This window comes from Dama dama, chromosome 7 (genome assembly GCF_033118175.1).
Source record: "Dama dama isolate Ldn47 chromosome 7, ASM3311817v1, whole genome shotgun sequence".
Classification (NCBI taxonomy): domain Eukaryota; kingdom Metazoa; phylum Chordata; class Mammalia; order Artiodactyla; family Cervidae; genus Dama; species Dama dama.
Genome location: NC_083687.1, coordinates 21,483,967 through 21,508,917, shown reverse-complemented (window position 1 = coordinate 21,508,917; position 24,951 = coordinate 21,483,967). Strand labels below are relative to the sequence as shown.

Genomic DNA, 24,951 nt, shown 5'->3' with positions numbered 1-24,951 from the left:
GGCTCATTCCATGAATGAAGGGGGAATGGATGCATGATCAAAAGCTGGAACTAATTCCTATAGCATCTTGAATAATAAAAAATATGTCAAGGGAGGAAAGCAAAACTGACAGTGGGCTAATTAAGTTGAAGGCATGTTTCCTCCATTAGGACTGGTATCCTCCAGAGGAGGCTTAAGTGAGAGGACGTCGTCTTCAAATTAAACCCATGTGGGAAGGAGTTCTGTTTATTTGAGACTGTAGATTTGTCTTGCTCTCTGGTTTCCTGCACCGTGGTGCATTTCTGGTGGAAGAATTCCAGCGTTCAGATCTCCTGATCCAAGCGTGAAGAGCCATAATCAGGCCTAAAGAATAGCATCATGGTCCCGTTGATATTTGTGGCAAAGGTTCTTGGATATTCAGAGAACACAAAGGCTTCTACTGGGCTTCAACAGAAAACTGCCAGGAATCTGTCACAGACCTGATCCCTCAGCTTCATCCATCCATTTTCCTGGAGTTATACACCTTTGAGTCTGGTTCCTGAGCTACTTGAATACATTGTTTGGTGGTGGAATGTTGCTGTGCATGCGTCCATGGTTGTACCAACAGCTAACCAAACACGAGTCACTTTCCGTTCTCCCCTTCATGGTCAGTGTGATCCTTCCCTGGCTTAGGAATACTTATCTCCAGCCAATGGACAGTGGCCATAGTTCTTCCTGTGTTTGCTTTCTCCATTGAATGTATTGCTCCACACCAAAAACCCTGGACATGGAGGTATTGTTGAATATTTGTGGCATCAAAGAGAGATCTCCTGACTCCTAAGGCATAGCGTTTCACAAATAGCGATGTTTAATAAGCTCTTCCTAAATGTTTGTCTTCTGTGCTCATGACAATAGCCAACATCATGTTTTTTACATATTATCATCGAGTCATGAAACAGCCCCTCGAGGTAGATGTTTCTTGCCCCCAGTTTGTAGATAAGGAGCCTGAGGGTAAGTGAGTATGTGAGTTTTCTGCTGGATAATAAGACACCCTAACTCAGTGCCTTTAAACAATGGAAGCATTTATTTTGTTCATGAACTTGCAGTTTGGCCAGGGCTTGGTGGGAATGACTCACTGGTTGTCATTTGGGTCAGTTCAAAGCCTGGGAATTAGAATTATCTGAAATCTCACTCATTCACGTGTCTGGTGGTTGAGGGTACTTGTCAGCTGAAACCTTAGCTGGGGATGTCAGCCGGAACCCTCCGTGGTGCCTCTTCATGGGCTCTGGGCTTCCTCACAACATGGTGGCTGAGTTCCCAAAGAAGACGCAGAGAGCCAGGCAGAGTCTGTCTGTCATTTACCTTTAATGACCCGGTCTCAGAAGTCACATATTGTGACATTCTTCTGTTCATCTAGGCTGCCACAAAGGTCCACCCAGTTTCAAGAAGGAAAATACAGACTTTTCTACTGGAGAGCCCATGGGACTGAAAATTGTACTATAGCCACTTTGGAAAAATAAAATCTGCCACAGTAGCTGTTTGATATCAGGGCTGGAATCTGAACCCAGATCTGCCCAGCTCTACAACCAGCCCTTCACATTGTACCACAGAACTCTGTGAAGTCAAGGACACAAGCCTGCCTCTAGGGCAGTAGAATGTAGTTGTGTTAAATATTACACCCGGGGTCAATGTAGCAGAAAGAGTCAAACTCAGAAACAGAGGATTTGGACTTTGGGACCTTCTAAGGCTTGGTGTAGGTTTATGATATGAATGAGACTCATTCTGTCTTCTGAAGCATGCTGGAGTCACTTGGAAGACTTATCAGGGCACTTAAGCTTGCATTTCTTTTTTTTAAAATTAATTTTTATTGGAGTATAGTTGCTTTACAATGTTATGTTAGTTTCTACTGTACAACAAAGTGAACCAGCTATATATTTAATATACATATATCTCCTCCTTTTTTTTGGATTTCCTTCCCATCAAACTTACATTTCTTGTGTCCTTCCTGGGTTCCTAGGGTTTCATAAAATGAGATCCCCAAATCAAGTCACGAAGTCACATCCATGCTAGTTGAAGGCTTACCAATTAGATTATTGGAAGGATAGATCATTTGATATTAAATCGCAATAATAGGACTATTACTAAATGCTTACTAATTAGTAAGTCTGATTTACTAATAAGAAAACCTCAGGTATCTAGTAACTGGAGACCTATTTAATTGAAATGAGGTGAATTCTACAGTAATACATTAACACTGGACTGACAGGACGGGAGACAGAAGTAACGAGGAAGGATTAAGCCAAGCAAGCGCTGCAGCATTTCAACATTCTTCCTTTTCTTTCCTTTTCCTTTTTTAAAAGCTCAGAGTAAACTGTGTGTTTATGGGCCTAAAAGCCAGAGCTCTTGCTGTCTCAGGGAGGTTAATCACGTTCTCAGGACTAGATGAGTTCTCAAGAGCATACAAATGTAGCAGGCGACGAACTATTAGCTGAGAGGGCAAAAGCTAGGAAGAGGAAGGTGTCAGCAAAGAAATAGAAGAGTCACGTGTAGGACCTCTGTCAACTTGTGGGGCCCACTGCAACGTGGAAGGGTGGCATCCTTCATTCAAAATGATTAAAAGGATTTCGAGACAGCAACCACAGAGCGTTAAGCTAAGTGTGGGGCCCTTCTGAGCTCAGGGTCCCGTGAATCTACACAAATGGCACGTGTGTGAGAGGCAGCAGGTGACAAGGCAGGTGGTAGAGGGCTGAGTTTTAAGAGGAGGAGATAGACAGCTTGGTGACAAGAGAAAAAGTCAAGTAGGGGTAAATCAGAGAAGAAAGAAGGAAGGAATGCAAGGAGAGAGGAATGGAAAGAGGAAGGGAGGGAGGGAGGAAGGAAAGGAGGAAACAGGGAGGGAGGGAAAGTGCTTAGTCCCAGAAAGTGGCTGAAAGAGAACAGTTTTATAAGAAAGTGTTAAAGGACTTCCCTGGTGGTCCAGAGGTTAAGACTCCACGCTCCCAATGCAGCCGGTCCAAGTTTGATGCCTAGTCGGGAAACGAGAGCCTGCATGCTGCAAGTAATACCTGATGCAGCTACATAAATTCTAAGAAAAGAGGATGTTAAGTAGAAGCAGGACTGGCAAGAATTTTGAGAAACCAAGTCACTTGTTCGAATAGTTTGGACATGAAGCAATAAGAAGGAAAACACATAGAAATGGAAAGAAGGGGCTGGAGAGAGGGGGCATTGGCGAGGTGTTGGGCTGGAGGGGGCGGTTCTTTCTCGGAGGGTGTGTGTACAAACAGGAGGAGAGTACAGGCTCGGTGCAGAGGCCATAAAGCTCAGGGCAGGCTGAAGGTCGCTCCCAAGAGGCCTTGAGCCCAGTGATATTACTCAGCTCCTTGAGTTATAGGCAGCCTTGGGCCCAAAGCCATTGTCAGAACAGACTGGTAACTCAGGTCCAGGGTATCTCTGAACTCTGTTCTCTTAGTCAAACACTTGAGCCAAGTAGCCTTCTGGGCATGGAGCCTACAAGTTCCTTTGGGAGGGGATATTTACATAACTATGTTCAGCTGTTTATAAAAACCATCGGGTGAGCTAAGGTGTTGATGACACATACTAAATTGATGGGTTACCTGTCTCAAGTAATATTTTTAAATTCACCTGTTGTGATGTTTAATTTGCATGTGTCAGCTTGGCTAAGCTGTCATGCCCAGGTATTTGGGCAAATATTATGCTGACTGCTTCCAGGCAGATTTTTTTTTTTTTTTTGGATAAGATGCACATTTATTTTTTTATTTTTTATTTTTTTTAAGATGCACATTTAAATGAGTAGACTTTGAGTAAAGCAGATGACCTTCTATCCTGTGTGCGGGCCTCATCCAGTCAGTAGAAGGCCTTAATAGAAATATGGCTGACAGTGTCTGAGGAAGAGGGAATTCTGTCAACAGATTGTCTTTGAACTTGAACTGTGACTTTTCCCTAAGTCTCCAACTTGATGACATAGCCCATAAGGTTTTAGACTCACCTTCCTCCGCAATCAGATGGAGACAATTCTATCTCTAACTCTATCTTTATCTCTAGCTCTAGCTCTATCCACACAAATCCTGTTGGTTCTATTTCTCTGCAGAACCCTGACCAATACACTTGAAATTCTTCATATGACATTGTACAGGCAGCCTTCTGCGTAGAGCTTATTTAGCCTTTGTAATCAACTTCAGATAAATGCTGACAATCTCTGTAGCCTCAAATGTACACTTATTACCCATTTAGGAGATCAAACCAGTCAATCCTAAAGGAAATCAACCCTGACTATTTCTTGGAAGGACTGATTCTGAAGCTGAAGCTCCAATACTTTGGCCACCTGATGTGAAGAGCCAACTCATTGGAAAAGACCCTGATGCTGAGAAAGATTGAGGGCAGGAGGAGAAGGGGGCAACAGAGAATGAGATGGTTGGATGTCATCACTGACTCAGTGGACATGAGTTTGAGCAAACTCTGAGAGATAGTGAAGGGCAGGAAAGCCTGGCGTGCTGTGGTCCATGTGGTCGCAAGGAGTCAGACATGACTTAGTGACTAAACACAGAACAACAATTGAATGAAAAATGCCTAGAGTGACCCCAGTGAGTTAAGCCTTATGTGACTGCTGAGAAAAAGAATGTTGTTTCTTTTAGGGTAGAACTTACCTTCTTCAAGTGGACCACAAATCACCAGGTCTCATCTCTATTCATGAGAGGCTGACCAACCAAATGATTGGAACGACAGAACATTTGGTATTAAAAAGATGATCATATAAGTCATACCATATGACTTATATGAAGAAAGTGGGCAGATCCAAATACTATATGGAAAGTAAATACTATAAAGAAAAATTCTTTCTCTTCCATTTGATATGAATCATTTTAGTGCTATATAGATGAATTGTTTTATATCAAAAGAAAGTCCTCTTCCTGTCGTCTTTGTTACTTCAACATTCTTTCCTATAAGAGAATAACTAGCCTAGAGAAAAGTTAGGAATCAAGAATTATATCCCCGGGAGTTCCCTGGTGGACTAGTGGTTAGGATTCCAGGCTTTTACTGTGATGTGGCCTGGGTTCAATCCCTGGTCAAGGAACTGAGATCTTGCAAATCACATGGCACAACAAAAAAAATTATATCCTTGATTCTGCCATGGGTCCAGGCTGTGCAACCATGGGCAAAACATCTAACCTTTCTGGGCCTATTTCCTTACAACCAAAAAGAAAGAGCTAGATCATATTATGTCTGAAGTCAACTCCAACCCCACTGCTATAGAATTTTTTTTATCTGAAACTTGAAAAGAATGTTTAACCACTTAAGTCCTAAGGGACAGTTTTCATAGGCTAAAGCAACAGAAAGTTGAAGTGTGGCATTTAATTTCTTTGTAGAAAATTCAGGCTTCTTTCTTGACCTCATTTAGAACTGAATTTTGTGGGATTTTTTGTTTAAGGGATAGTCAAATAGCCTAGAAATCTTCCTGTTTGAGCTATCAGACATTTAAGCATCTGTTGTAGTCTGGGTCCAACCAGAACCAGAGAGAACCCACACAGTGGTTTTAGTGGGAGAAGTTTAACATAAAACAATAATTAATTATGATAACAGAGTAACCATTACATATAAGGACACTCTATATGATATACTCTAGAGCTGAAGGGAATAGCCAAGGGGTGGTAGACTTGCAGATCTCACTGGAGAAGGTGTGGTCAGCTCCACAGAAAGCATAGAAATTCACTCTTCTGGCAAGGCCAGAGGTGTTTTGGAATTGCTAGCCAAGCAATGGGCCACCCTCCTGAGTTCAAGAGGAAAGCAGATGATCAACAATGGGAGCCTAGGTGAGCAGAAGGATCCAGGGACCGGTGGGTACAGGGGCCCTTCAGGCCACATGGGGCTTGCAGAGTAAGTAGCAGATCTGTGAGGCCGCCTAGACCACAGGCAGGTTTATGCAGGCGACATGGGGGCTTTCACTTCTGTGTTCACAGGGCTGCAGAGAGGTTATCAGTAGGATGAGGCTGCAGGGGCCAGAAGGATCACTTCCTGGCCTGAGGCTGGAGACCTGGCCCCCCCCACCCCAGCCCACACCAGAGGCATCAGGAGAACCCCTTCTTCCTGCAGGGTCCCTCCCATGCTCTCTCCGGGGAAATCCTACCTCTATGTTCACTTTAGAAATGCTGAAAGGAATTCCCACTGTTTCTCACCCAACGTTTATTGAAGGGTGCCTCTGGAGCTGGGAAAGAATAAATTGATAAGTGACACAACATCTGTCCAGTTTAAATGTCATCTCTCCTCATCCTGCTATTTCTTTTGGGGTCCTCTCTGAATCATTCGTCTCTCTTCTGGACCTTGGTGCCCGCAAATGACTTTTGGGCAATTATCAGCTTCCCTTTATTGTCTGGAGACAAAGCTCTATGTACATTGGTCTGTTTGTGGAGTGTCTTATTCCAACAGGTCTCAAATGTTGTTCACAGACTCCTGGGTCCCTGAGATCCTTTCAGAGCTCCTGGGAGGACACACTATTTTCAAAGTCATCATTTCTCCCTCAGGTTGCTCTATTGTGGGTAAAATCTGCTGGGGTTTTAGCGCAAATAAAGGAAGTGGTATAGAGTTGTCATACATGAAGAGAAAAAAAAAAGAGCTGGTTTCATTTATGAATGATTTTGACAAAGCTGTTAAAGTTATCTAATGTAATTAAAATCTCAGCCCGTGAGCACGTATCTTTTAAACATTCTGGTGGATGAAATGGGAAATGCATATTTAGCTCTTTGGCTACATTGCCAAGCACAGTGATTGTCTCAGGAGAAGTACTTGTGCAATTGAGCTGACCAGTAGCTTCTCTCACAGAACAGTTTTTGCCTGAAAGACAACCAGCTGACAAATCATGGTTTTTCCAGACATTTCCTGGAAAATGAAGGAAATGAGCTTGTCATTTCAAGACTAACAGCTGGCGGTATCCATTGCCAATAATAAAAGACAAACTTTGAAGAGAAAATGAGAATATTGGAAAATAGGTATTTGCCACTAGGTGTTTGACAACTTCTCCTTGCTTAAATTTTTCTGATGAACTTGGCGGCGGTATTACTGAATGAGATATTTTGCTATCGTATGAGAAAATATATGACCATTATGACCATTTGGAAGTCTGTGAAATGTTATTTTCAAAATGATGAATTTGTGATGTGACAAAACCATTCATGAGTAAAAGATCCATTCAAAATGCAAGATAGATGAATTTTTTTTCTTTTTAGGAGAATGGAAGAATTTCACTGATAGGGTTTTAAATTCCACCTATCAACTAACTTTTAAGAAACTACCACTTGTTGAGTTTCGGTATGGTATAAAAGAAAAATACTTGCAATTATCTGAAATTATTTGAAAAGGCTATTAAATTACTCCTCCCTTTTCCAACTATGTATCTGGGTAAGGCCAGATTTTTTTCATAGACTCCAAACAAATAGGAAAATACTGAATGCAGAAGCTGACTTCTCTTAAGTCAGTCAAAGATTTTGTAAAAAATATAACAATGCCACTCTTCTTACTAAATTTTTTCTAAATATATGGTCTCTTTATATTAAAATATGCTGTTTGTGTTAACATGTAATATATTTGGCATTATTATTATATTTTAATGAATGAGGAAATAAATATGTTTTAGCTTTAATTATAATACAGTAAATATCAATAGCTATAACCCACATGAACAAAAGCTCTTTAGTATCCTCAACAATCTTAAAAGGCACAAAAGGATTCTGAAACCAAAAGAGTTTGAAAAGTACTGTCTTAAGCTGATAATTTTCCATTAGCTGCTTGATTTTAGAAAATTGCTGGAAGTTATAAGTGCAAAGATTGAGACTCAAGGTCACAGGGTGAATCAGAGGCAGAGGTGGGTCTAGTACCATAATCTGCTATAATGCCTTCAGCAACCCAAGTTTCTTTCTCAGGATGCTCTTTAGAGGGCCAACATAAAAATTTTAAGATAGTCAAGTCATAAAAATGGAGCAATATCATCCTGCCCTCAACATTCATGCATTTTAACAGGCACTCAGTTTTAGGTACCTGGGCTTGTTGCTGCTGAAGGCAACGTGAATAAAACATTAGCTAAGCTTACCATATAGCGTGGGAGACTATGTCATAACATGTAATATGACTTAGTTGGCATACAACATGTAATATATAATCATACAACCCATATAATTGCATCCTGCCATTACTATTATATGTAGTATTACATAGTGTATAATGGTTTATGGTCTTAAAAAATATTTATTTTTATTTGTTTGATTGCACTGGGTCTTGGTTGTGGCATGCTTCTGTCTTCATTATGGCATGCAGAATCTTTAGTTGTGCAACGTGGGATCTAGTTCCCTGACCAGGGATTGAACCCAGGCCCCCTGAATTGGGAGTGCTGAGTCTCAGCCACTGGGGTACCAGGGAAGTACCAAAGTTTGTGTGTTATTACAGCTTAGGTGATATAGAATTATTAATAATACAGTATAATATAGCAAAGCATAGTGTAGCATATCCACATACTAGTAAATAAATTTACTATACCTAGGGAAGAGACAGTACTTTGGGGTCAGAGCTGGCTGGCAGTTGTGTTCGCGTGAGGCCATGGAAAAGTAGAATGATGAACTTGGGAAGTTTGCCAGCTGCTGTACACCATTCTCCTTTGACCCCACTGTTTGCATTCATTTCCTAGTGCTGCCAAAATAAATGACCTTAAACTGGGTGGCTTGTAACAACAGAAATGTATTCTCTCACAGTTCTGGAGGCTGGAAGTCTGAAATCAAGTTGGTAGCAGGGCCATGCTGTTTCTGAAATCTCTAGAGAGGACCCCACCCTAATCTCCTCTAGCTTCTGGGGTCTGCTGACCATCCTTGGTGTCTTTGGTTTGCCGATACATCAATCCAGTCTCTGCCTCCATCTCCATACGACATTTTTATCTGTGCCCAAATGTTTAGGGCCCACTCGAATCCAACATGACCTCATCTTGACTTGATTTTATCTGTAAAATTTTGCTTCCAAATAAGGTCACATTCACAGGTTCTGTGTGAACATGAATTTGGGAGGGAATGTTATTCAACCCAGTTCACCATGTTTTTTACTACCTCAGCCACCATTGCTCAGAGCCTCTTTGAACCACAGTCCATTTGGACTTTTCCACATACTTTTCAGGGCCTGGGCTCCCCCTGAGTCCCCCCAAGTTCTTGGTTGATGTTTCAAGTGGCTGCCACAAGCATACCACATTTAACCCATGAGTTTATCAAATGGTTTATATGGGGCACAGGACTGGTTAGTTGGGAAGGAGGGAAAGAGGAAAATGAACAACTCAATACTAAAAAAAATAATAACCCAATTGAAATACATGCTAAGAACTTGAATAGATATTTCTCCAAAGAAGACATACAAACAGCCAACAAAAAAGAATTCTCAACATCAGTAATTACAAGAGGAAAGCAAATCAAAACCACAATGAGATCTCACCTCAAGATAGCTATTCTAGGAAAAACAAGTGACAACAAGTCTTGGCCAGGATGAAATTAGCACCCTCACACACTGTTGGTGAAAATACTAAGTGGAGCAGCGACTATAGAAAACAGTGTCGTGGTTCCTCAAAAAAATAAAAAATAGAACTACCATATGATCCAGCAATCCGACTTCTGGGGAGTCAGCTAAAATAACTGAAATCAGAATCTGAAAGAGATATTAGCACTCCTGTGTTCATTATGCCTGCGTGTGTCCTAAGTTGCTTCAGTTGTGTCCAACTGTTTGTGGCCCTGTGGACTGTAGACCGCCAGGCTCTTCTGTCCATGGGATTCTCCAGGCAGGAATACTGGAGTGGGTTGCCAAACCCTTCTCCAGGGGATCTTCCTGACCTAGAGATCAAACCCATGTCTCTTATGTCTTCTGCATTGGCAGGAGAGTTCTTTACCACTAGTGTTACCTGGGAAGCCCTGTGTTCATTATGAGCTGAGCTGAAGCTGAGCTGAAGTCACTCAGTCATGTCTGACTCTTTGTGACCCCATGGACTGTAGCCTCCCAGGCTCCTCGGTCCATGGGATTTTCCGGGCATGAATACTGGAGTGGGTTGCCATTTCCTTCTCCAGGGGATCTTCCCGACCCAGGGATAGAACCCGGGTCTGCTACGTTGTAGGCAGACACTTTACTGTCTGAGCTAACAGGGAAGCTCTAGCAGTATTTAAATAGCCGAGGTATGAAAATAGCCTAAAGTCCTTTGATAGATGAATGGATAAAAAAACTGATGTATACACACAGTGGAATATTCAGTTCAGTTCAGTCACTCAGTTGTGTCCGACTCTTTGCGACCCCATGAACCACAGCACGCCAGGCCTCCCTGTCCATCACCAACTCCTGGAGTCCACCCAAACCCCATGTCCATTGTGTCGGTGATGCCATCCAACCATCTCATCCTCTGTCATCCCCTTTTCCTCCTGCCCTCAATCTTTCCCAGCATCAGGGTCTTTTCAAATAAGTCAGCTCTCTGCATCAGGTGACCAAAGTATTGGAGTTTCAGCTTCAACATCAGTCCTCCCAATGAACACCCAGGATTGATCTCCTTTAGGATGGACTGGTTGGATCTCCTTGCAGTCCAAGGGACTCTCAAAGAGTCTTCTCCAACACCACAGTTCAAAAGCACCAATTCTTCTGCACTCAGCTATCTTTATAGTCCAATTCTCACATCCATACATGACTACTGGAAGAACCATAGCCTTGACTAGACAGACCTTTGTTGGCCAAGTAATGTCTCTGCTTTTTAATATGCTGTCTAGGTTGCTCATAACTTTCCTTCCAAGGAGCAAGCGTCTTTTAATTTCATGGCTGCAATCACCATCCACAGTGATTTTGGAGCCCAGAAAAATAGTCACTCACTGTTTCCAATATTATGCAGCCTTAAAAAAGAAGGAAAGTCTAAAATGTGTAACAGCATGGATGAATCTCAAGGACGTTATGGTGAATGAATTAAACTGATCACAGAAAGACAAATACTGCATGATCCTATTTATATGAAGTAACTAAAATAGTGAAAGTCATAATATCAAAAAGCGGAAAAGTGGTTGCCAGGGTCAAGGAGAGGGGAAAGTGGGGAGTTCCTAATAACAGAAATACAGTTTCATTTGAGCAAAGTGAGTAAGCGTTGGAGAGCCGCTTACAGCACTGGATAGTCGACAATACTGCCTTGCACCCTGAAACATGTCTTAAGAGGGTAGATCTCATGTTAAGTGTTCCCAGCACAAGAGAAGGGAAGGGACAGTGAAGCTGAAAGAGAGGTGCAGAGACAGTAGGACAGACCCCTTGTGTCTTGTTTCTGTTGGTCTTTTGGCAATTTTTGTTTATTCCATCTAGAATCCTAACAAGACAATAGTGAACATGGGGGGAACTGTGACTGCCACCAGCCTCTACAGCCAGCAGAGCTGTGGCATATTGACTGCAGTCTGGGAGGTATCAGACATCCCCAGCGCCCTCACCTCCTGCTCCATGACTTTGGGTGACCATGCTACCTGTCTGGGCTGGGTCCTTAGGATGGAGTCCGCACATGGTGGCTAAGAGCTCTGGGTCTGGAACCAGATTGCGTGGGTACATCCCAAGGACTGTCAGGCCAGTGACGTCCCCTCTCTGTAATTTCCCCTCAGCTCCCATGTCTCTAAAAGGATGACACTATCTCACTACACAGGTTTTATGTGAGGAATAAATGCATTAATAATGTTATGTAAAACAGGAGTTGCCTGGCAGTCTAGTGGTTAAGACTCTGTGCTTCCAGTCCAGGGGCTTCAGGTTCAGTCCCTGGTTGGGAAACTAATCCCACATGCCAGGTGATGTGACCAAAAATAAATAAATAAAAGGTTTGAATTGAACAGAGAGCTTGTTATTCATGATAATGCAATTAAATAAAAAGCAATATATGCAAAGCCCTTAGAACAATGCCTGACAATATAGATATTCATTGATACTATTAACATTATTATATGAATTTTGGGTCCAGCTAATAAGAATGCCAATATTTCTGTAGTTCCTGCTTCGATTCTCTTATGAGTATCCCCACTCCCACCCTCACCACCAGAGGTAAAAACAGATAAGAGTGTGTGGCTTTTGTTTTTGAATTCTCAGCTTGTCACTTACATCATAACTGACCCTTGGGAAAAATTCCTTTGTCAGGATGTTTTAAGGGACCAACAACCTGTCAAATGGGTGCTTCTTGAGAAAGATACTTTTAGGAACTGATGTCATCAACTCAAGTTTTGCACCAGTCATTATTAAATCCATAGTTGCCTGTCTGAGTGTGGCTTTATTGGTAACGTTAGCCCTGTGGTCAGGGTGGCGCCTGCCCTATGCCCTCTACCTTTCTGATTTTCTATAACCAAGCCCGTGGTGTCTGAAACCCTCAGAGTGGATCTGTTTCCAGCACTGAGGAAAATGAGAACTGAATAAGGATGGGGTTCCGGGTAGAGTTAAGAGAAAGGTGAAATAACTGTAATTTCATAGCAGTTACCTACAAGCAACACCAGCAAAGGCACCAGTTTTCCATTATAAACCTGAACCTCTGCTGGGAGTGATGGGCCAGGTAGAAATAAGCACAGCCTGAGGCTTATGAAAGAAGACGTCCGCGCCCCCCAACCTCCCAGCAAACAAAGCTGCAGGGGAAAAATAATGTGCTGAGCTTGGAGGGCAGTTTTTTCTCCTTCTCTTTTCAAAAAAAGAAAGAAAGAAAAGAAGTCTTAGTAAGCCCCCATTGCAGGATGTTGGTTGGATTGTCAACTTTTCAAGCCAGGCTATGGGCCTTTGCTCCAGACATCCTCCTTGTGGGTGGAGGCTGGTCTTGATGAGGCCACAGTTGCCAGGGTAGCCAAGGGCAAACTAGAGAGAGTGGGTGGGACTTCCCTGGCAGTCCGGAGGTTAAGACTGAGCTTCCACTGCAGGCGGCACAGGTTCGATCCCTGGTCAGGGAACTGAGATCCCACATCCCTCAAAGCTGAAACAAACAAAGACATCTGCAACAACAACAACAAAAAAACCCCTAAAGCAACAACAACAAAAACCAGAGTGAATGGATGATTTCTCCCTCCAAGTACCATTTTGGGGCCAGTAAAACAGGCTCCTCTGTCCATGGAATTCTCCAGGCAAGAATTCTGAAGTGGGTTGCCATTTCCTTCTCCAGGGGATCTTCTCAACCCAGGGATTGAACCCGGGTCTCCTGCATTGCAGGAGGATTCTTTACCATCTGAGCCACCAGGGAAGCCCCAAACAGAGTGAGTAGGTGATTTCTCCCTCTAGGTACCATTTTGGAGCCAATAAACCACTCAGTGGAAATAAATCACACAGAAATCAGTTCTCCAACCTTTTTTCTTCCTGTGTTTGCTAAAAATATACTCTATAAAATTCACATCTTTGCAGCCCACTCAGAGGTAAAAGTGGACTTGTCTTTCAGAGAAAACAATTCTGTTCTGAGGAGGGTACTGAGAAGGGGAAAGTTGGGGAGCGGGAGTATGCAGGTCCTCAATAATGCTGTCTGCCATGATTATCTGTGTGTACCTGTCTCATCCCCTAGTCCACACCTCAGAGGGTCCTAAGCTCCTGATTAAATGCTGTTTTGAATCCCCTTTGTACAGTGCTTTGCACATGATCAATATGTATTCACTGTTCAAGAGAATAATTTAACAAATGAGTAGCTTATTGACACAAGGTCTAGTAGTAGTCAGAACTAAGTGGGACATTGATTAAAATCTTGAGCCTGCAGATTAATAGAAAGAGGTCAAAATCTGAGGATCTATACTCATGACATCCTCATGGAGCAAGGACTCAAGGGTAGAGGATAAACTACAGAGGAACATACTTTGGCCAGGTTATTAATATAACCAAAGGAAAGCATTTCTGATGGTTAGAACTGTCCTCAGAATGGACTAGTTTGAGAGATATAAATTGCTGGTGAGTGGAACTATTCAAGCGTAGACAAGATGATTACTCAGAAGTATAGAAGTTGGTCCAACATTCTTGGTGTCAGATTATGTGATGTTAAGGGGTGTCCTGGTGGCTCAGATGGTAAAGAATCTGCCTGCAATGTGGAAGACTCGGCTTCAATCCCTGGATCGAGAAGATCCTCCAGAGAAGGGAATGGCAACCCATTCCAGTATTCTTGCCTGGAGAATTCCATGGACAGAGCAGCCTGGCAGGCTACAGTCCATGGGTCTCAAAGAGTCAGGCACGACTGGGCAACTAACACTTTCACAACACTTTTCCTGTGATGTTAAAGGTCTCTTTTTCACTCTGAGATGCTAGGGTTCAGTGGTTTCAGAAAGTTATGAGTCTGCATAATCACCATGCTGGAAACTCACGTTCAGTTCCACAGGGTTTATTGAGCCCTTACCCTGTGCCCAGTGTCACCCTACATTAGGAAGACAATGATAAATATTAAAAGTCAACTTTAAAGGAAGGCTGGAGCACGGTCTTAGTTCTGCTCAAACCGGCATCTAGCTGTTAGAATGCTATATGCCTTCTTGCTAATGTGCACAAGCCAACTCAGGACTCTTGTGCTTTTCTTTCTAGGCTGGAATCGATGGGGAAAGCATTGGCAACTGTCCCTTCTCTCAGCGCCTCTTCATGATCCTCTGGCTGAAAGGAGTTGTGTTCAATGTCACCACGGTGGATCTGAAAAGGTAAAGGATGGTGCATTCATGAGTAGTAGGTTTCGCTGTAGAAATAGAGGATCATCCATGAAGGAGGGTGACAACTTTCTAGCTGCCTCCTGCTCACACCTCTTTGGCCAGACCCCTAGTTGAAAGGGAGGCTGGGAAAACAAGCATCACCCTTGGGATAGAGCAAGTCCCAATTTGCAAGGAAGAGGGAGGGACTGGGCACTGGGTATCGTGACTGAGTGTCTGGCACAGAGATGGGCATGGACATCTGAAAATCCAGAGTGAGCCGTTCCCATCATACTAATGCCCTCATCCTGGGGGACCCCAGCTAGACTCCAGGTGTGAGAGGTTGAGTTTCCAAGGAACTAAGATCCAGACCATTTCTCCCACTATGTTCCCATCTTTAGAAGTCCTTAGTGTGAGAGCTCCGGATTAGAGACTGGGATGGAGTGTTACTAGTATTCTCATTCTGAAGTGCAGTTTTAATGACTTTAAAATTCAGGCAGCGTTCACCATCACGAGCCACACTCTTTCCTTCTTGCTTCTCTCCTCTCTCCTCTGCTTCCCCTTTAAATGGGGACTGGCTCAGATGCATTCTTCCGGGGCTCATCTTCTTCCTCGGTGAGCTTAGCCCACTCTCCCTGTCACCTTCATGTCAGTTATTCTGTACCTAGACCCCTGCCCTCTTCTTGCTGTTTCCACTTGCATTTTCTATCATCACTTTAAAATATCTGTTCTGAAACTTGTACCTTCATTTTCCCTTTGAGTTGAAGTCCCCTCCCCCCAAAACCTGAATTCCTTTGTTCTTTCATTTTTCTAGGCACTGAAGTATTTCCAGCTTCCTCCTCTTGCTGCCCTCATTGTCCATTAGTAGCCCAGCACCCTCTCACTGAGCTGTTTCTTACGTCCAAGCTCTCCTGTCTATTCTCAAAGCCCATACTTGGTCCAGGTCCCACCACTGGTAGTTAGACAGTGTCTTTGTTCTTCAAGCTGGTCTTCATCCATCTGGGTTCTCTCTGTCTGTCTCTGATCTGTCTCTGATCATCCTTTGTATTATCATAAGGATATTCTTCCTAAAACAATCCTTTGGGATATTTTCCATAAAATAATCCTTTAACCATGTGGAGAGATGGTGCCCAACTCCCAGGACCAACCCTCTCTCCTGGGAAGCCTCCCCCTCCCACCCTGCTACTCTCAGGCATATCTCTCTCTCAGCCTCCCCCAGACTCACCCAGGATCTATGATCCCTGCTGCGCGACTCCATCAATTTGCATCTCACCAGGTTATGATAGCTACAGTCCCAGTGCTTTACCATTTTTTTCCTTTGTTCTATTTGAGGAAACCTAGACACACATTTAAATGGCTTGTTTAAGGTGCCCATCTAGAGTTGGAGGGGCTTTCACCAAAAACCCCATCTCCTCGGTTCAGATACCATGCTCTTCAGGACTCATCAGTTATGAAGTTTGTTTTGTCATTCATGTGAGACCTTGAATCCCTCAAGGGCTGGTTGAGATCATGTTTAAGTTTCTTTGTATCCATCATAGCAGCTAATTCATTCATTCAGGGGCCCAAGTAACCTCTGTCAAATGAATGAACACACACATGCAATGCAGACAGTGTCTGCGAGAGCTGACTTTTGTACAGTTGGGAGGATTGGCTTCCTTTAGTGGAGAAGAGGCGGTCTTTGGAATATCATCTGTGAATGTGGACTTGTGTTTGGCTGTGGATCAGCCACCCCAGCATTCCTCAGATCCTTACGAGGCTCTTTGCTTTCTGTTATCACATCTAGTCCTGCCAACGCCCTTCAAGTAGGCCAGTTAAGTATCAGGACTCCAGTTTTATAGATAAGGAGACTTTCTTACTGGGAAAAAAAAAAAAAAAAATATATATATATATATATATATATATATATATGAATTAAGGAACTTTTTAAATGCTTGATACAGTGAAGTTTAGCAATTCCCAGCAAAACTAATTTCTTATCCTGGCTCCATCATGAATTGAGTATCCTTGAACAAGTTACCCTCTCTTTCCTGAATCTGTTTCCTTACTGGTACAATGGGCATAGCAGTGGTGCCTTGTTTCTATCGTGAGGATCTGTGGAGGCAGGCCATGGACCACTTGCATTCAATGTTGTGCTGGCTGGTAGCAAGAACACCACCCGTGTCAGCTCTTCTTAGCATCATCTTGACCTCCAGTCAGGAAAGGAGGACTGATGTATATTAAATGATCCATAAGTTAGACTTGGCAATAGATAATTAAGTTCTAACTGTATAATTTCTTAATTGCTGAGAGAGTCAACAAAGAGACGGGGCCTCCCCTGACCAACATCCATGGGCAATGTGAATTGGACTGTAGCAGCCGCATGCAGTACCTCAGAAGGATGCCAGACTCCAAAGGCTATTGTTCTGCTGAGTCTTAGAAAAAAAAAAATCATCCTTATTAATTTTACCAGGGCTTCCCTGGTGGCTCAGATGGTAAAGAATCTGCCTGCAGTGCAGGAGACCCAGGTTCGATCCCTGGGTCAGGAAGGTCCCCCGAAGTAGGAAATGGCAACCCACTCCAGTATTCTTGCCTGGAGAATCCCCATGGACAGAGGAGCCTGGCAGGCTACAGTCCATGAGGTTGCAAAGAGTCAGACATAAACGAACAACTAACACTTAAATAATTTCTGGATCTTTAAGCCACAGAGAGTTCATTGCTGAAATATAAAATCAGTATGGATTTTTCCCACCCTGCTGAGAACCCAAGCATCATTGCCTTGTGTGTGTGTGTGTGTGTGTGTGTGTGTGTGTATGCAGGCTCAGACCTGTCTGACTCTTTGTGACCCCACGGACTGTAGTCTTCCAGGCTCCTCTGTCCATGGGATTTCCCCAGGCAAGAGTACTGGAGTGAGTTGCCATTTCCTACTCCAGGGGATCTTCCCGGCCCAGGGATTGAACCAATGTCTCTTGAGTCTCCTACATTGGCAGGTGGATTCTTTACCACCGAGCCTGGGAAGCCCATCACTGCCTTAGGTGAGCTCATATGAGCCACCAGGGAAGCCCTTAAAACACAGGAAGAGAAGGTAAAGAATATCCTTCCATTGTCTGAAAGGAGGAACACATAGGAAGTAAACACAGGGACTAAGGAAATTAGATTTTAGAAGTGCTTGCAGTGTCAATTGTCTGAGGAGTTCCAAGTGCCGCAGAAGGCAGCTGGAGAGTGTGTGCTTGGGCATGGACGCGGGAGGGACACCTTAATTGAAATTCCTGTCTTCCCCTCCCAGGCTGATTACACCAGGAATGTGTTTTGTTACAGACTCCTCTTCCCCCTTATTTACTCTCTTGGTTCCTCTCTCTACTGTTTCCCCCCCACGCCTGCCTCCCACAAGGAGTGCGCATTCTCAGAGAGAGGGTTTGGGGTGACTCTGATGTCCCAGCCCTGCCCTGGGAAGTTTCCATCATGATTTCTCCTCCTCCCTCTGTCCGCTGCGCAGTCTTCTTCCTCCCCAGGTCCTCCATCCATCTGCTGGCCCTTCTCCCCGCCTCTTTGCTCCATCCCCGCTCCCGCCTTCTGACTTGAATAAGGACCCATGTCAAACACAATGTCACTTCCTTCCTCTTGTGCAAACCTTGAAGAACACAGAATATCGTTCTTAGTGGAAAAGCATGACTGAATTCGTGAATATTCAAAGTTCGGGATTCTGCCTAATACATTTTTGTTAAGCAAATAAGTGAAGGACCTTTTGAAAGCAAACCCCAACTTCTGCCCTGGGTATTGGAAGCTTGGCTCTAGCTTAGATAGTCACCTGTGATCAGGCTCTGCTTTTTCCAAAGTCCATCCTGTCTTGCTCCTATTACTGAATGCCACCGGCCGGATTTCCTATATCACACCATGTTCTTCCAGAAACTTCTCCACCCTTCTCTGCCCTACATCCCATTCCAGCTCTGTTTTTGCTAACGATACATAATGAACAATACACCCCAGGTCTCCATGTCCATGAAGTGCCCTGGTATAAGCCACCCCCTGAACCTTGCTCTCTCCTCTCTGCAGAAAGCCTGCTGACCTGCACAACCTCGCCCCTGGTACCCATCCGCCCTTCCTGACGTTCAACGGGGATGTGAAGACAGATGTGAATAAGATCGAGGAGTTCCTGGAGGAGACTTTGACCCCTGAAAAGTAATGAGCTGCTTCTTCCCGGAGCTAACGACGGGGAGGGTTCCGTGTGCTTCTCTAGATCCCGGGAGTAGATTTCCAAAAGAGCCTCATCGACTCAGGGCTCAGGCCTCTCTTTGAAAAGAGAGAGTCCCATACAGCCCTCTTCACCCCCAGAGGGCTACCGGTCTCCAGCCTGCCCTACAAAGCCCAACCCCCTAGAGCCAATGCCCCCTAAACACGTCCTCTCTCCAGGCCCCTCTGCCTGAGGTGGGGCAGAGGCTCCTTCATGGCAGAACAAGAGCTGAAAGGTCGACAAAGTGAAGTGAAAAGTCAGCCAGGAGAGAGGTAATCCCGTGACTTAAAACCACACCAATGTATGAATAAGATCCATAAATCTGACCCTGTCTGGTCGGAGCCCATAATTAAACATGAAAAAAAAAAAATGTACTGAAAGCAGTTTGACTTCTGAAAACGAGGTCAGGGAAGGGAGAGACCAGAGTGCTATGGGTTCTTGTTCTATAGGTAAGTTGCTCCTAATGGGAAAGAGGAGAGAAGAGCCCTGAAATCCTAAAAGCTGCTGGAAACTAGACATGTGCATTGTACCTGGATTGAAATCAGAGATTCAAACAATCACCTTTAGAAAAAAGAGAACCCGGGGCAATAATATTATTAACACACACAGAGGAAGATGTTAGCAAACTTAATCCTGCAGGCTTGTCCCTGAAAAGCTTTAAGCAAAGGTGTTGTAGAGTCCGTTTTCAGGTTCTTTGGGGGATGGGGGAATATAGGGAGAGCAGAGGATGGAAGCTCCTAGAAATCAACTAGGATGAGCCAGTTGGTGACATACCAGGTAAGACAGACTAGAAGGCTGGGCTCAGGCAGTGAAGTGAGATGGGAGCAGAGAGGCAAGAGGGATTTTAGAACATACTTAGTAGGTGAAATTCTAGCCTGGAGAACTCCGTGGACTGTATAGTCCATGGGGTCGCAAAGAGTTGGACATGATGGAGCGACTTTCACTTTAATAGGTGACATAAGTGGCCTGACAAGAAAGATGACTTTTTTGCATTGATTTGAAAGCTTTGTTTTTTACAGATACTGCTATAGCCCTCACTTGAAGCTGAAACATTCTCTCAGTTGTGTCTGACTCTGTGCGACCCTATGGACTGTAGCCCGCCAGGCTCTTCTGTCCATGGGATTCTCCAGGCAAGAATACTGCAGTGGGTAGCCATGCCCTCCTCCAGGGGATCTTCCAGACCCGGGGAGTGGACCTGGGTCTCCTGCACTGCAGTCAGATTCTTTACCATCTGAGCCACCAGGGAAGCCTGTATCATACCATCCCAGGTGGGACTAGAACCAACAATCCCTGGCTTAGACGGCCAGCGCCTCATCCATTAGGCCACTGGGGCTGCTACAGCCCTCACATGGTGTGCCTCGAAAGATAAGTGCTGTTAGCATCCTAATTTTGCAGCTGGAGAAGCTGAGGCTTGGAGAGGTTAAGTAACTTGCCCAAGGTCACACATCTGTCAAATCACTGTTAAATTTAACTCCTCACTGTGATCTCATCAAGTCTCGATCATTTGTACATCCTTCCTAAAAGTGTTTTGTCATCCACATTGAGGATCTCCAGTAGTGGCTCAGATGGTAAAGAGTCTGCCTGCACTGCAGGAGACCTGAGTTCAATCCCTGGGTCAGGAAGATCCCCTGGAGAAGGAAATGGCAAGCCACTCCAGTATTCTTGCCTGGAGAATCCCATGGACTGAGGAGCCTGGCAGGCTGCAGTCCATGATATTGCAGAGTTGGACACCACTGAGTAACTTAACACTTTCAACCATTGTGATCTGATTAAGCCTCAATCATTTGTACATTCTTCCTGCAAGTGTATTCTTAGTCATCCCCGTTAGGACAGTTTATTTTCATACTGAGCATGGAAAGCTGCCTCAAGTCCAAAAGTCTTGAAAAATAAATGAATTGATTAAGTCAGCCCGTCAGCCTCATCTGGAACACCCAGCTTAGCCACACACATCTCTGAATGGGACACCAGCCAACCACTGTGCTGAAAGGACCCCCAGAGGGCTCAGGCTCCATCTTCCATGCCTTGGGACTTAACCTCATGGCCGGCGCTGGTTTGAGATGCAGCAACAGAAAATAAATGCTATTTTCGACAACTACATAGAGTTTTGACTTTGCCCGGGAGACCCAGAGAGGAATGTCCACCATGAAGTTAGTGTTTTCCCTTTTAGAAGTAACACCTACTTGTGGGAGTGCCTGCTTCTATCAAGGCCAGTAGAGAATGGGGAATTGGAACAGTTGGGAGGATGGATAGCCAGCCCAGTAGATGGAAGTGTGCAGGGCTGGGCTGAGTCTGGAGGCCCCAGGTCCATTCCTGGCTCTGCCAGTCATTCCCTGTGACCCCTCTGTGGAGTCTCTTTCCTGCTGTCAGTGTCCACTCTCTCCCCTGGGAAAGGATGACCCTTCACGCCCATCTTAGCCAGGCTCCCTCCAGCCCCATCCAGCAGTGCCTTTGGGGGGGACTCTCCAGTCTACATCCCTAAAGGGACCAAAGGGCCCATGAGACCCCCCCGAGAATCATATGCCCGTGTGTACAGGCAGATTCTTCCAGAGGAGGGCCGTCATCAGATTCATCATGGTATCATCAGCTACTGGAAATTTTCCCTGGTTCAAATCGGGCTAAGCAGTGCAGGACATAGATGCTGCCTCTTCCCCTCCCTCTCCACCTCTCCTGAGTTCTGCTTCATCTGGTCCTCCGGATGCAGGCCTCCGGACTGCAGTCTATGTAGGAGCTTTTTACTCAGTCCATTCCTGACATATCAGAGACCCTATAATCCACCAAACCCGGGCAGCAGAACCTCAAAACTGTTAAAACGCACAACTCCAGAAGGCTACCAAGGTGGGGTCCTAGGGATGAGACCATCATCCATTGCGGAGCCCCCCGGAGTGTCCCTTCGGTGCCTTAGAGTGGGTCAGGCTGGGGCAGGTGCCTTAATTACCTCCCAGAAATGTCAGCAAGCCAGTTGTTCAGCCGCACAAGGAGAGACCGGCTGTTTGGCCCGCAGAGAAGTCATCCACCTCGGCTGCCTTCCCACCGCCTCTAACTGGGAGGTCGGTCGGGCGGCCCGTGTCCCGGGGCCCCGGAGGAGGGCAGGCCGGCCTCCTGGTTCTCTCGGGGACAGCAGAACCCCCTTTTCTGTTCCGCAAGTGCCAGTGGGCATGTGTTTCTCATCACACCACTGTTTGTTAAAGCTGCCAGAGAGCCAAGAAATTGTGGGAGCCTTTTTCCCCTTAGTTTTATGTTTTAAAGGAAAAAGAAAAAAAAAAAACAAACCACATACAAACACTCCAACAATCTTTTTAAAAGATTACATTTGGTTCCACAAAGCATTTGGTGTCAAAATGAGGAATACAGGAGGTCTCAAGTAGTTTCTAAATGAGACTCGCTTCCATCCCCCTGGTTAGACTGACCCAGTTAATGCTCCACAGGGAAGCGTCGGGATTATAGTTGACGTGCTGGCCTTTGCCTTTCCTCCTGGTGGAATGGCCCGAGGTAGCGGGATCCATCAGTGAGGGTCAGGACCCCAGAGTCTGGCCTCCCTCCTACACAGTGCTTGTTGTATGACCTTGGGCAAGCCTCGCCCCCTCTCAGACCTTCCGCATTCCCTCATCTCTGAAGATGCCTTTCAGCAGAAGTTCTGTGATTCCGTGAGTTTCTCAAAGCACTTTCCCGGATCTGGTTGTTGTTTAAAATAAACAGAGGTAAAAATTCAGGAGAGGGAACTAGTGGACTAGTTACCTGTCTTGTCATTTAGTCAGTCAGCTGTCAGGCAGGTATTAACAGGGCTCAGAGCCAAAGTGGAGCACACTTTGAGTTCATTATTTTGAGACATGTCTATGGATATTTCACAGTAGTGATAATCACGAAGGTTCTTGTTGGTTCTTTGGGAGGTGGAGCAGCAGCCTCAGTACCAAGGGTGGGATGGCATAGTGGTTGAAAGTGCAGTAGGTTCCCTACATACGAATAAGTTCCTTTCTGGGAGTGCTGTGCCCAAGTCCAATTTGTTTGTAAGTCGGACAAAGTTAGCCTAGGAATGAAACGGACACAATCGGCAATATAGTACTGTACTGTAAAAGGTCTAAATGCCTTATACACAAATAATGTATAAAAAACAAATACAAAATAATAAAACATCTTTATTCTTACAATACAGGACCTTGAAAAGTATAGTAGTATGATGCAATAGCTGGCACTCGCTAGCAGTACCAGCTATATCACTGCTGCTTTTATGCTTACTTCCAGACATTCTGGGCTTTAAATAAAGATACTCTCCTCTATACACGACTGTAAAGTACAGAAAAGCACAGCTACTTATAAAGGATGCATGCACAGACTATTTGTGCCAGACACGTGAACTAACTTCAGTTCAGTTCAGTCGCTCAGTCGTGTCCGATTCTTTGCAACCCCGTGGATAGCAGCATGCCAGGCCTCCCTGTCCATCATCAACTCCCAGAGTTTACCCCAACTCATGTCCATTGAGTCAGAGATGCTATCCATCCATCTCATCCTCTGTCATCCCCTTCTCCTCCTGCCTTCAATCTTTCCCAGCATCAGGGTCCTTTCAAATGAGTCAGCTCTCCGCATCAGGTGGCCAAAGTATCAGAGTTTCAGCTTCAGCATCAGTCCTTCCAATGAACACCCAGGACTGATCTCCCTTTAGGATGGACTGGTTGGATCTCCTTGCAGTCCAAGGGACTCTCAAGAGTCTTCTCCAACACCACAGCTCAAAAGCATCAAGTCTTCAGTGCTCAGCTTTCTTTATAGTCCAACTCTCACATCCATACATGACTACTGGAAAAACCATAGCCTTGACTAGACAGAGCTTTGTTGGCAAAGTAATGTCTCTGCTTTCCAATATGCTGTCTAGGTTGGTCATAACTTTCCTTCCAAGGAGTAGGCATCTTTTAATTTCATGGCTGTGAACTAACTTACATGATTGGATATGTGAACACAGGTTTGCATCTTTGAAAGTTTGCAACTGGCAGGTTCATATGTAGGGGGCTTACTGAATGGAGTTTGAAGTCAGGGAGAGAGGGGACATCCTTCCACTTTTCAGCTCATTAGGAAATGTGAGGTCAACACTCAGGCTGCCAGGAGAGGCCCTGGAATCAGCAGAGGTCACCCCATGAGGACAAGATGATTGTTTTCTCTTTTGCTCCAATGTATCCCCAATGTAGGGACAGGGCCTAACCCCTGGCATGACTGCATGTTGGTTTAGTTGCATGCTGTTCTTTTGTTTGGGGGCATGGTGGCCTATGGTGAGTCAGTGAGACGTCAGTTGGAACTCTCAGCCAATCAGAGCATTTCCATCTGCAATCATATCTTTTGTTTTGCCACTATTTATTTAAAAAAAAATTGTTTTGATGAATGGCCAACTGTTTCGCTTCCCAGAATGAAGCTTAAGTGCATATCTAAAATGCATGCTTTGGAAATAAGATATCTTAAAAACAGAGTGGAGAGAAATTTCCATGAGTGAGGTCGCCCAGCCTTTTTGGAAAGAATACTGGAGTGGGCTGCCATTTCCTTCTCCAGGGAATTCTTCCTGACCCAGGGATTGAACCCGAGTCTCCTGCATTGGCAGGTGGATTCTTTACCAGCTGAACCACCAGGGGAACATTTGACAAAGCAGCCATTGACAATATATACACACATGGATGTGGCTGTGTTTTATTTGTGAATGCTGAAATTGGAATTTCTTATTATTTTCACACATATAATATCCTTCTTTGGATTTTTTCAATCATTTAAAAGTGTATAAACTATTTTTAGCTCCTGGGAGCCACATAAACAAATGTTGGGCTGGATTTGGCCCACAGGCCATAGCTGGCTCACCCCTGAGTTAGAGAAATTGCCCATCACTTTGTCACCTTATCACATTACAGTCTTATTTCAAAGATATTTCTATAGATAAAGCACTATTCGTTAGTCTTTTAGAGAAACAAAAGGTACCCTGGAACCCACTCATCTGCATATTTAAAATACAGTGTAAATATGGAGCTAAAATAAAAGTACTTAACATCCTGAATAGTAGTTGCCCCAAGTCTAGTTACCAAAATCTGTGAGGTTAATATTTGAAGATACACTTCCTACCGGGACAATCTTCAAGTGGGACATTATGCTATAAAGTCAAATCTCAATGACTCA

At 44.4% G+C, this 24,951-nt stretch overlaps 1 protein-coding gene across 2 annotated transcripts in view; it reads left to right on the top strand.

Moving 5' to 3' along the window:
• Window positions 1-24,951, top strand: part of CLIC5 (chloride intracellular channel 5) — a 162,337-nt gene that overhangs the window by 98,491 nt on the left and 38,895 nt on the right. For both annotated transcript variants that reach the window (XM_061146856.1, XM_061146857.1), the window contains exons 2-3: window positions 14,509-14,618; window positions 18,633-18,758. In XM_061146856.1, coding sequence (XP_061002839.1) covers window positions 14,509-14,618; window positions 18,633-18,758 — 236 coding nt within the window. The remainder of the gene's footprint in view (window positions 1-14,508; window positions 14,619-18,632; window positions 18,759-24,951) is intronic.